This window comes from Peromyscus eremicus, chromosome 5, assembly GCF_949786415.1.
Source record: "Peromyscus eremicus chromosome 5, PerEre_H2_v1, whole genome shotgun sequence".
Classification (NCBI taxonomy): Eukaryota; Metazoa; Chordata; class Mammalia; order Rodentia; family Cricetidae; genus Peromyscus; species Peromyscus eremicus.
In genome coordinates, this window is record NC_081420.1 from 48,064,918 (window position 1) to 48,077,236 (window position 12,319).

At 46.3% G+C, this 12,319-nt stretch overlaps 1 protein-coding gene across 3 annotated transcripts in view; it reads left to right on the top strand.

Annotated features, from left to right (window-relative positions):
* Positions 1 to 9,060: 9,060 nt before the first annotated feature.
* Actn2 (actinin alpha 2) overlaps positions 9,061 to 12,319 on the top strand; it is a 72,877-nt gene continuing 69,618 nt past the window's right edge. The window contains exon 1 of one of the 3 annotated variants that reach the window (XM_059262409.1): positions 9,061 to 9,273. In XM_059262409.1, the coding sequence (XP_059118392.1) occupies positions 9,148 to 9,273 (126 nt within the window). In that variant the 5' untranslated portion in view covers positions 9,061 to 9,147. The remainder of the gene's footprint in view (positions 9,274 to 12,319) is intronic. The other 2 variants (XM_059262407.1, XM_059262408.1) reach the window with 2 other exon arrangements.

Genomic DNA, 12,319 nt, shown 5'->3' on the forward strand with positions numbered 1-12,319 from the left:
ACATCTGTGCACCCCCTACCAAATCCCCATGGTTTGTTGAAGAGTTTGGGATGTTTTCTTCCAAATACAGACTTTTTATAGTCGGATATAATTTTATTACCTCTCCTTTCCTTCCTTCTTTCCTTACTCCCTCTTTCTCTCCCTCCCTCCTCTTCTTTACTCCATCCTAGCCTCCCTCTTCTTTCTCTTTCTTAAGACAAGGTCTCATTCTGCGGCTCAGGCTGGTCTAGAACTCACTATGTAGACCAGGTTGGTCTTGAACTTATGGCAATCCTCCAGTATCAGCTTTCCAAGTGCTAAGTTTACCGACGTGAGCTAATATGCCAGACTTGATGGATCTAATCAAGTGATTATATGAGTGATATACGTGTTCATGTGTGAACATACACACAAAATAACTTTTGTAATTTGCTTTTCATTTCTTTGCTTTTCATTCGTGTCTAGGCTTAGACATTTTCTATAAATTCCTTTATTGTCCCCATATACATGGACATTTGATGTATTTGTTGGGTAGGTTTAACAAACCTTGGAATTTCTGAGCCAAAGAAGACAATTGAAATTTGGAGACAGTAATAAAAAAACTTTTTCAAAAGTTGTGTGAGAGGACCTGGCAGATGAAGGACACTCACACACCTGCCCCAGGGTCACTTGCTCTGAGTGGGGAAGAAAAACCACAGTGCCATTATGGTGAGCCAATATATGATGGAGCCTGGGAGAGACAGAGAGGCCAAATAGTTCATGTTCTGTGGAGGGAGGCAGACCTGAAGCGGTGCTAGCAGTAAGGAACAGGCTGATGTGGGAGGCCTGCTTGCCACTTGAGGCCATGGTGACATCCAGGCTAGGGATGCCACCAAGGGCCATGTCTGGGTCCATGGCCCTGCCACAATCGCAGTCTGTGTTGATGTCTGTGGCTCCTGCTATCACCAAAGACCTTGAGGTCACCCAGAGTCTGAACCGCCACACATGCCACGTTGGTGCTCAAGGGTTATGCCACTACAGGGGACACCTTGATTTGAGCAGCCTGTGCCGACACCTAGGGCCATGGAGATGTCTGAGCCTAGGCTGCAGCCAAGGGTCATGTCTGGGTCCGGGGCGTTTACTGCAGTTGGGGTCCGTGTTAATATCCATGGCGTGTGTTGCCATCGAGGGCTGTGCAGATGCCCAGGGTGTGCGCCACCACTTGGGGTCATGTTGGTGTCCAAGGGCCACCCTGCATTGGGTGATGCTGATCTGGGGGGAGCTGCGCTGCTACCAAGAGCCATGTTGTCATCTGGACCTGAGCTGCTCCCAAGGACCATGTCTGTGTCTGTGGCCCTACCACAAGCAAGGTCTGCGTTGATGTCAGTGGCTCCGGTGGGCGTGGCTTGACACCTAAGAGCATGTTGGTGCCTAAGGGTCAGGCTGCTGCCAGGGTCATACAGATCTGGTTGCCTGCACTGTCACCCAGGGCCATGGTGACAACAGGGCCTGAGCTGTGGCCCGGGGTCATGTCTGGGTCCTTGGTCCTACCAGCTAGGGTCTGTGTTGATGTCCATGGCCCCTGTTACCATGGAAGGCCATGTGACCGCCCAGGTCCATGTTGGAGTCTGGGGATCCCACTACAGATGGGCTCATTCTGATCTGAGAGGCCTGCACTGCTACCCGGGGCATGGTGACAACTGGGTCCAAGCTGCTGCTGCTGGCCATGTCTGGGTCCATGGTCCTGGTGCAACTGGGGTATGTTGATGTCTGTTGCCACAGGGGCCCACTCGAACCATGTGTTGAGCCAAACTTTGAAATACAGGGCCGGGCTGAGCTGGCCTTCCCCTTCACTGGCCCAGGGAGAACTGCTCCCCGCCCCCCCCCTCCCCCCTCCCCCCACCCCCCCCTCCCGCCCCTCCACCCCCTGACACCCCCCCCCCCATCAGAGAGCCAACCCTGCCTCCTGCTGGCCCCGCCTCTCATAGGAGAGCTGGCCCCACCCTCACCACAGCCGTTGGTGAGCTGGCTCTGCCCCTCACCTGAGGGGGTGGTTTCAGCAGCCTGACTGATCAATTTAGGTACCACCCAGGCACACATCCAGGGCTTTGAGTTGGCCCACCCCAACAACTACCCCATCTATGACCTGCTGGAGTGTATGAAGGGACTGGCTCTGTGAAACCGTAGCCACAAGATCTCCATGACTTAGGGCAACAGCAGGATATCCAAGAGGAGTCTCGGTGAGGGTCCATTATTGATGATGAACTAGAAGCCAGGGCCTTGAACCAGACCAACAACTCATTGCAATGAACATTTGCAAGTCAAGCTGTTTGGACAAAAGAATATACTGTGTGACACAGGGCAGCTCCTAATGCCACTAAGACGAATAAAGAGATGATGGAGAGGCAGGAAAGATGGAGTGAAGTTTTAATATTCTTATTTGTTTGTTTTAATATTCTTATTTGTATTTTTTTAAGTTTTCCTTTGTGTGTGTGTGGGAATGCTACAAGGGTAAAAGGCAGATACGGAGGGACTGGGAAACAAGTTGGATTGGTATGCATGATGTGAAATTCCTAAAGAATCAATAAAAATTATGTTTAAATTTTTTTTAAAAAGCTGTATGGAAACCACATTACAGAAAAATTAGCTTCCCCCCTCAAGAAAAAACAACAACAACACTTAGCCAGGTGATGGTAACACACATGCACACCTTTAATTCCAGCCCTTGGGAGGCAGAGGCAGGTGGATCTCTGAGTTTGAGGCCAGCCAGGTCTACAGAGTGAGTTCCAGGACAGTCAGGACACAGAGAAACCCTGACTCAAAAAAGCAAGCAAGCAAACAAACAAACAAACAAATAAAATATGCACAAAGGAAGTGTGTCTAGAAGAAAAGGAGACAGTAGTGCGACATGGCTCTTGACTGTGGACGTGGGTTTTATAATTGTCTACTTCATGTTTGATCAGAGTGACTGGGCATGACATGTCAGCTTACTGCATTACAAGCTGGAAGTCATAGCTCCTTCCTCCTGGGTGGCCACAGTTGTTAAATGAGGTAATGCTCATACCCCCGTACTCTGGTGTTCAGCACACAGGGAGTCGCCATGTGAGGGCTGGGAACTGAACTCAGGTCCTCTGCAGAGAGAGCAAGTCCTCTTAGCTTCTGAGCATATCCTCAGCCCTACCTTAAAAACATTTATTTTCTTTGTGTGTGTGTGTGGGGGGGGCACACAAATATACATGAAGCTGCCCACAGGGGCTATTGGATTCCCTGGACCTAGAATTATAGCTGCTTGTGAGTTATCTGACCTGGGTGCTGGGAACTGATCTGGAGTTCTATAGAAGAACAGTAAGTGTTCCTAAGCACTGGACCATCTCACTACGCCTGGTTCATCTGTTTTTTGTTTTTTGTTTTATTTTAATGAAGCACACAGTTCAAGGTATAGTCATTCATGTGTGTGTGTGTGTGGGGGGGAGTCAAGACAGCAGAAGCTTGAAGCATCTGCTTACATTATTGCACCACAGCTAGAAGAAGAGAGTAATGTATGCATATAGATAACCTTCAATAAATCTTTTTTTAAAAGATTTATTTATTTATTTATTATGTATACAGGGTTCTGCCTACATTCGAGAAGAGAACACCAGATAATATTATAGATGGTTGTAAACCACCTTGTGGTTGCTGGGAATTGAACTCAGGACCTCTGGAAGAGCAGCTAATGCTCTTAACATCTGAGCCGTCTCTCCAGCCCTCAATAACTCTTAAATTCCTCAATTTCCCTGGATCTGAAAGCTGTTAGTATGTATCAAAATGTCCTAAATATGTGCATCCCAAAGAAGAAAGAATAAGTCAGTTACAACAAGAATTATTATTCCTTAAATAGTCAGTAGCTCCTAAAACTAAAGTTTCTCTTAGGAAGGAGAACTGGAAAATGGCAGTGCAGAGGAAGTGGAGAAAGGGGGCTGGGAGGACCCAGGGGAGACACAAGGGAGGCTCAAGACCCTGGAGGAAGGAAGGAAGGCTACTGGGAACACTTGAGGCTGAAATTAGGATTTGTGCACATGTTAAAGAGTATTTCAGAAGAGTAGAGACATTGAAATTCTTCAATCATGGAATTTTAAAAAAATTCTTTCTTTCTTTCTCTTTCTTTCTTTCTTTCTTTCTTTCTTTCTTTCTTTTTCTTTCTTTCTTTCTTTCTTTCTCCTTTCTCTTTCTTTCTTCCTTCCTTCCTTCCTTCCTTCCTTCCTTCCTTCCTTCCTTCCTTCCTTTCTTTCTTTCTTTCTTTCTTTCTTTCTTTCTTTCTTTCTTTCTTTAGCTCTCTGTTGAGGTCAAAGGACAACATGTGAAAGTTGGTTCTCCTTTTTCCATGTGGATCCTGGGGACCCCTCCTTCCCTCTCAGCCATCTTGCCAACCCAATCATGGGATTTTTTTCACCACCCTAAGTGTTAGCTTGGCAGTTGACCTGAATAAAAATGACTTGGAGATATTCCTGTGGAAATGCAGATGTGACTTCCATTTCTCTGTCCCAAGTTGACCTAACTAGGCCCTCTGGCTCCTTAGCAGCGACTACAACAGCCCTCAGGTCAAGTTCTTGGTTTACCACCTGTACCTGTCAGGCTTCTCCAGAGAAATAGTCAATAAAACATCTCCTACTGAGAGTGAAGTCTGTAGGGTCAGACGCTGAATGGCTTGCAGGATCCTGGGCAAGGGAAATCAGCACTCAACTGAAGGAACCCAGAACTAGGGGGACCAATAGTGCAGTTCTAGTCAGAGGCTAAGTTCTGGAAGGCCCCTCGAGAGCCACTGATATGAGGAGTCCATGTTTCAAGGTTGGAGAACCTGGAGTCTGACAACCACGTGTGAAAATCTCAAAAAACAAAAAAGAAAACAAAGCAAAACCCACATTAGCTCAAGGATCAAGTGTGCACATACACAGGCCCCTCCTCCCAATCTCGTCCTTTTCCCTTCCACTCCGGCCCCAGCCTATTGGGTGATGCAGCTTCTCTGCTCGCTTTTGGGACCACATGTTAATCTGTGCACACAGCAGAAATGGGCTTTCCAGATTGTCTAGGTTCCCTGTATCTGGTCAAGATTAAACGTATCAGCAACTATTAGTTGGACGATGGTGGGGAAACTGCTTAATTCATGTTTGATTTCTCTCCTGTGTAACTGGAGGTGGTTATCTTACTGCAAATATAAGGTTGTTGTGAAATTAAATTAGCTAACATCCAAAACACTCCCAGGGGCACATGGCACAAAATTAGTGTTCAACATGTGTCAACTATAGTTATTAGTTAAAAACAAACAAACAGAAACAAAAAACATTGTGTTCTGAGACTAGAGAGACGACTCGGCAGTTAAGAACACTTGCTGCTCTTCTAGAACTCCATGAGTTCAATTCCCAGCACCCATATCAGGTGGTTTACAACTGCCTGTAACTCCAGCTCCAGGGCATCCAATGCCGTTGGCTTAAGCCTGGCTTTGGGCTGGCAGGTTGGAGCCCAGGCTTTTGCCCTAAAATCTCTGATTGATTACAGATATCAAATGTTTTTGGAATATGGAGGCGAGTGACGTCATCAGGAGTCATATTAGAGGGGAAGGCTTTAGAAGCGTTAAACATGGGCAGAATGTCAAACATTGGAATTTGTAAGACATACTGAAAGAACCACCATCTGTGGGTGCTGAGCCCATCCAAATTGCTAGAGGAACAGAGAAATACAGAGTTTTTCAACAGCTTTGTTGAGATATAATCAGTGTAAAATGAACTCCGCATATCTAAAATGTACGATCTGTTAAATTTTGATATGCATATGCACCTGTGAAACTATCAATATGACAAGATAATGAACAAATCTGTCACCTCAAACATTTTCTTTAATTTTTTTATTATATCTATTTATTTGTGTGTGTGTGTGTGTGTGTGTGTGTGTGTGTGTGTGTGTGTGTGTCTTACCATGCATACACATGAAGCGGTAAGACACATTTTCAGGAATTCTCTTCTTCCACCTGTTTGGGGCACAGGGTCTCTCTTGTTTTTGCTGAGATGCATATCTGAACTTCCATCTCACTGTGGGACTGTTGGAATTGCAGGTGGACACTACTGTATCTGGCTTTTTGTGTGGTTTCTTTGGACTTGAACTTGAGTCATCAGGCTTGGGTGGCAAAGGCTTCTATGTGCTGAGCCATCTCATGCCCCTGTTGTTATCATTTTAAATTCCTACCATAGGCTGGGCAGTGGTGGTGCATGCCTTTAATCCCAGCACTCGGGAGGCAGAGCCAGGCGAATCTCTGTGAGTTTGAGGCCAGCCTGGGCTACCAAGTGAGTTCCAGGAGAGGCGCAAAGCTACACAGAGAAACCCTGTCTTGAAAAAAAAAAAAATCCTACCATAGTGTGTGAGAATTTGCATTTTCCTGATGACTGCTGCCACTGAACACCTGTTGGAGTGTTAGATTGCTGTCTTTTTGGGACCTGTATATTAGACCTATTGTTTCTCTACTGTTGTATTTAAAGAATTTCTTACATATTTTTACAGTCTCTGTATGTAGCCCTGGCTGTCCCAGAACTCATTTGGTAGATAGATTGGCCTCAGACTTACAGCTGTCCCCCTGCCTCTGCCTCCTAAGTGCTTGATCACAAGCATGTGCACTATACTCATCTATATGTTAGATATAAGTCTTCTGTTCGAAATACAATTTGCAAGATTTAAAATTCTTATTACACATTACTGGGTTCAGTTTGCTCACATCTCTTTGTGGATTTCTGCATGTCTGTTGATGAGGGAACTTGGTCTACAAACTTCCTTTCTTGACACTGTTCTTGGGTTAGGTGCAAAGGTGTTGTTGGTCTCGTAAAACAAGCTGGAAAGCTGTATTCTGAAAGAAATTGCATAGGATTATAGGTATTTTTGGTTTTATTTTTTATTTTTTTTAAAATTGTTTTGTGGATCTTGCTGGGGAAGCCATCTGAGCTGGAAATGTAATACAATTGGTTTTTGTATATTGACCTTGTTTGCATCCTATATCTTTGAGAAGCCAGCTTAGTTAATTCCAGTGGATTCTTTGAAGGTTCCAACAGCTTTCCTACATAAAAGACCACACTATCACAGTTTCATTGCTCCTTTCCACCGTAAATGACTGCTTTTTCTTCTGCCTGGCTAGAGCCTCTAGTGTAAGATTGACTAGAAGCTGGCAAAAGGCAAGCCTGTGAGTGTTATGGGTTGTTTGTTGTTGTTCTTGGTAGGAGTCTCTTGGTTGTGCTCAGAAAGCAGAAAATTTCTTCCTCGTTTCCTAGGAGCTGCTGTGTCTATAGTAATACTGAGTTCTGTCAAATGTGGGTTTTCTTGTTTGTTTTTTCTATCTATAGAGATGATCATATGCTTTTTCTTTATTAATCTGCTAACATAGCAGATTAAATTTATTGATTTTTAAGATATTAAACTCGTATTTCACTTATGGAATAAGCCCATTTGATGATCATGGATCCAGTTTACAAAAATTGTGTTAAATGTCTTTGCAACTGATTTTCCTGAAGAACCTTGGAGGTATATATATATATATATGTGTGTGTGTGTGTGTGTGTGTGTGTGTGTGTTATATAAGGGCATATACGTGCATTACTGAGGAGCACAACCAACAACAGGCAGAAATCCAAGCTTGCCTAGGGTGAGAGTGTTTTTTCAAACACTAATGCAACACATTTGTTGATTGCTTAAGTTTTTCTGCAGAAAGGTAGATGTCAAATGTCTAAGGAACTTGAGAGTTCCAGGCACACATATTTTCTCTTGCAACGTGGCAGCAAATTGGCAGCCTTGAGACACAAACAGTCCTGTAGCACCTGCTGGCAACGTTTACCAAATTGGGATATAAACTTAACTAGAGGTACCTACCCTCTCAGATGGCCTGTGTTACTGGGCGCCTAATGCTGTATGCAGCTTATAGCAGTGGTTAATACATGATTGATTTGAAACGTCAACCTTCTTGTCCCATGGCTCTTGGCTTTGCTTCCTTGGGTGGCATAATTCACGGGGCACGGCTAAGCAGGACTAGTAGATGAGAGGGCACAAGTGCAGCACTGCAGAGAGAAACTGGCCACCAGTCTGTCATTGTCAGTTCTTAATTTATGGCTGGCAGATGAGTACTGGACACTTCCTGCTTTGGCATGGTTCCTGACGTTTTGATATAGTTGGTCCAAGTTTTTTGCCTTGAGCCCTTCAGGTGACTCAAGGGAAGGCAAGAAACAGGGTATTCCGGAGCTTTTAAATGAGGAAGAAAGGATAGAATGAGGAGGAGAGAGGGCTGGGGGTTAGCAGAGGGAAAGATGAAGACAGAAAGGAGAAAGGAGAGGGGAGCGTTGGAGGAAGAGGAAGAGGGAGAACAGGGAGGAAGGAGGGGAACAGGGCGTGCAGGAGAGGCAGAGAGGCAGAAAGAGAACTAAATCAGAGGAGGAAAAGAGAAGGGAGAGACACAAATAGAGGGAAATGAAAGGGAGGAGAGAGAGAGAGAGAGAGAGAGAGAGGGAGAGAGAGAGAGAGAGAGGGAGAGAGAGAGAGAGAGAGAAAGAGAGAGAGAGAGAGAGAGAGAGAGAGAGAGAGAGAGAGAGAGAGAGAGAGAGAGAGAGAGAGGTGGGAGAGGGGGAGGAAGAGGAGGGGTGAGGGAGATTTTTCAGCTAACTCTTGGAGACACGGTAAACACGACTTTGCAGCGGGTCTTTGGAACCCGTGGGTGCGCTGCAGGAGGTGGGGCTAGGTCCACAGGTGTCAGCTCCCCAGTTGTCGCCCTCCTTCCCCCTCGGTCCCCCCTTCCCTCCAGGTAGCTGTCCGAGGTGCCCCTAGGTCATCCCTGGGAGCCAACCCGGAACAGGGGTGGGCGGAGTCAAGGCGGTGGGACCCAGAGCGGGACGATCCTGCCAGCCAACCGCACGTGGTGGAAGCGGGGGAGTGGGCGGAGCCTGGGTGTGGGCGGGGCCTTCCACACGTGACTCTCAGTGGGCTATTAATCCGCTGGTCGCTGCTTGCCGGCGTGCTGGTGCTTCGCCGGAGACTCTGCGCCCAGGCGTGCCGCCCCAGGAACTGCACAAAGGTCACCGCAGCCTGCTGCCTATCCATCCATCATCCGCCCATCCATTCATCCATCCATCTTCCGTCCGTCTGTCCATCCCTCTCGCCGCGCTCTCTTCCCAGCCGCCCAGCGCCATGAACCAGATAGAACCCGGAGTGCAGTACAACTACGTCTACGACGAAGATGAGTACATGATCCAGGAAGAGGAGTGGGACCGAGACCTGCTCCTCGACCCGGCCTGGGAGAAACAGCAGAGGAAGGTGAGCAGGGTCCCTCACGCATGTCTGTGTTCCAGTCCCTATGGGGCGGGGGTGTCGCCGGTTGTGGCCACTGGAAGAGGCCCCCTGGTGGAGGCGCTGTGGTCCTCCCAGCTTCCCACCACACCCGCTCCATCAGAAAGGACAGCAGATCCAGGGACAGGCAGGACACCCGGTGTGTGTGTGTGTGTGTGTGTGTGTGTGAGAAGTTAACATAAGTCAGAAAACAAATGATGTTCAAAAGATTTTGTTAGCCTAAAATCTGAGAGTCTCAGGTCTGCTCTCCTTCATGACCTTGGCCTAAAGTTGTTCTGTGACAGGTCCTGCTGTCTTCATTTGCCCCAAGCCTGTCTCCCCACTAAGACACAAAATGAAAACCCGCTCTTTGCAAACTTTCATAGGTCTGGCCCAAAGAGTGGTTGAAGACCATTTGTTAAACATGTTGGGCTCTTTAGAGAGGGATTCTGTAGAACCCTAGACATTCACCCACAAAGTAATAATCATTTCACACTCTATTTATAGTTCATTGAGGTAAGCACACTGGGATGAAGGAGGCAGCCAGCTCCCAAGAGCTCCCTCCCCATCCTGGTTGGTGCTCTCTGGGGCCTAATGGAACATTCCACTATTTCAAGGTTTCTTCTTGATCCTCTTGGCTAAGCCAAATAGGGGACACTCACCAGGAGGCTAAGTTCCACCTTGATTTGACTGGGCACAGAGCCTGGATGGCAAGGCAAGACAGCAGACTAACCCAGCATTGTGACAAAAGCCAGTGTCCCAAGCCAGTGCCTCAAGCCTATTCTTATTTCTTCTGGGCATGAGGAAGGTGGATTTCCCTCCTAAGAGCCTACTTTTAAGTCAATACTTAGTGCGACTTGTAGGGTGCCTGAGGGTTTCTATAGCTGCTCCTGTGGATGATTGTGTGACAGGGTGTGGGCAGTAAGTGTTAATGTTGGAAATCTGTGTGCCATCTCACCCAGTGGTGTGGGCAAGAAGGAAAAAGGCCTCGTGCTTGGGTAGTGATCAAGTAACCAAGCGCTACTTTTTACACCATTATTTCTCTTTTCTTGTCTACTCTCTCTTAAATTCCCAGTAACAGTCCTGTTCTTTAACCTTTCCACTCTGCCTCATTTCCTGAGGTGTCTGTCATCACCCCCTTTCTTGGGAACAAGGGGTTGACCGATACATTTAGAACTGGAGTCTTGTTAAAGGGCTTACCGAGAGGGAGGCTCATGGCCCTGAGACTTACACCATCTGGATGTGTCGGTGTGGAATCACTTGGTAAGAAGTTGAAAAGTGACTTTAATTCTAGCAATGAACATCTCATTTCCTTTTTTAATTTTCTCAACAAGTTCGATTACATTTTTCATAGCTTAAAACAGAACTTAGCTTCTATGTTTTTGTTTTGAAGATTGGTCATTTCTTAGGAGGAACAATAAATACCACAGCTTAGGTATGGAACAAGAAGAATGCCCATCATTTTTGAAAGCCAGAGTCTATTCCAGAACTTTCTGTTGATTCTAAGAAAATACAATACAAAGCAGGTGGAGACATTGTCAGTTTCTGGGGTTGTGTCGTTATGCTTCCTGACCTATTTAATTTAAAAATATATTCACAATATTTTTACATAAGTAGTATTGTCCATTTTTTTTTTTAGTTTTAGGATTCCTGCGTGACCTGTTATTACAATTGTAATAGCACTTGAAGTATGTTATTCAAAAGCTGAAATATCACCTGACCCAGTTCAAAAAAATTCCAAAAAGTGTAATACAATCATTATTTCCCCCCTTAAGATATATTGAGCTGAATGTGGCATCACATGCCCACAATCCCAGCACACAAGAGGCTGAGCCAGGGGGATTGCTGCAAGTTGGAGGCCAGCCTGGAATACATATTGGAAAAAAGGGGGCGGGGGGAAGATAGCTTAGGTGTTGGAGATGCTAGGGGAAGCAAAGTCCTGACTTGCTCAGAACATAGACCTGAACGGATGTGCACACAGCTCTTTCCACTTTTGGTAGAGAACCTGCTGCACTCAGTGAAATTGTGTGGAGCCATGAGCTCAGTGCAGCCAGGGCAGTGGCCTCTATATTTGTCCTATGAGCCACTGTTGGAACCGGGAGCGGACAAGATGCCATTGTTTCTATTGTGGGCCACCTTCTCTGCACTTGCCATTTCAGTGATATGCCGGGTATGTGATCTGTCAACAGATGCTGGTGGCTCTCAATGACGTTGGTGGCACACTAATGGATGGGGTGCCTAATTATACCCACAGTTCAGAGGCTTGGGACTGCGGTAATCCCTGCCCCCTGGTGTGGAATGCCTTGCTGCAGAAGGCCTCAGGAACAGTAGAGTGCTTTTTTTAAAAGGTCACTCGAGATGTTGGACTTAGAATGTGTGTGCTGGCATGCCCACCTTATCTGTGAGGGGATATTGGGACCATGGAGTAGACGCTACACGGTCTATAAGGAAGATTGTGTTTTAAATTTAACTACGACTCAAGGAGAGGAGAACAGTTCCTGTAGTGCTGAGATGGAACATTTAAAATAGTATTGAAGGCTAGGAATGTAGCTCATTTGGTAGTGTCTGTCTCGTATCCAGTGGGTCCCAAGTCCAATACCCTACATAAACAGGGTGTGGTGGTATATGTCTATAATCCCAGCACATGGGAGGTAGAGACAAGAGGATCAGAAGTTCAAGGTCATCCTCAGCTACATAGTTGGATTTGAGGCCAACCTGGGATGCAGGAGATTGTCTCAAAAAACAAACAAACAAACAAACAAACAAACAGGAAACAGGAATGTCAGCAGAAAGTATCAGGTTTTAGCCGGGGTGAGAGAGAAAAACTATCATTCAGGACAGTTTAGGGATTCTCGTTTCCAGGTAAGTCAGGCTGCCCTCCAGGGCTTGTCAAAACCTTTAACACTGATCTTCTCCCACACACGTGGGAGTCTAGAAACAGGCTTCCTCTAGATCAAGCAGTATGCTCAGCCTTAACCTCCAGGGAAGCCTGGGCAGATGGAAACCTGTCACAGCAACAGTCCTGAATGTGCGC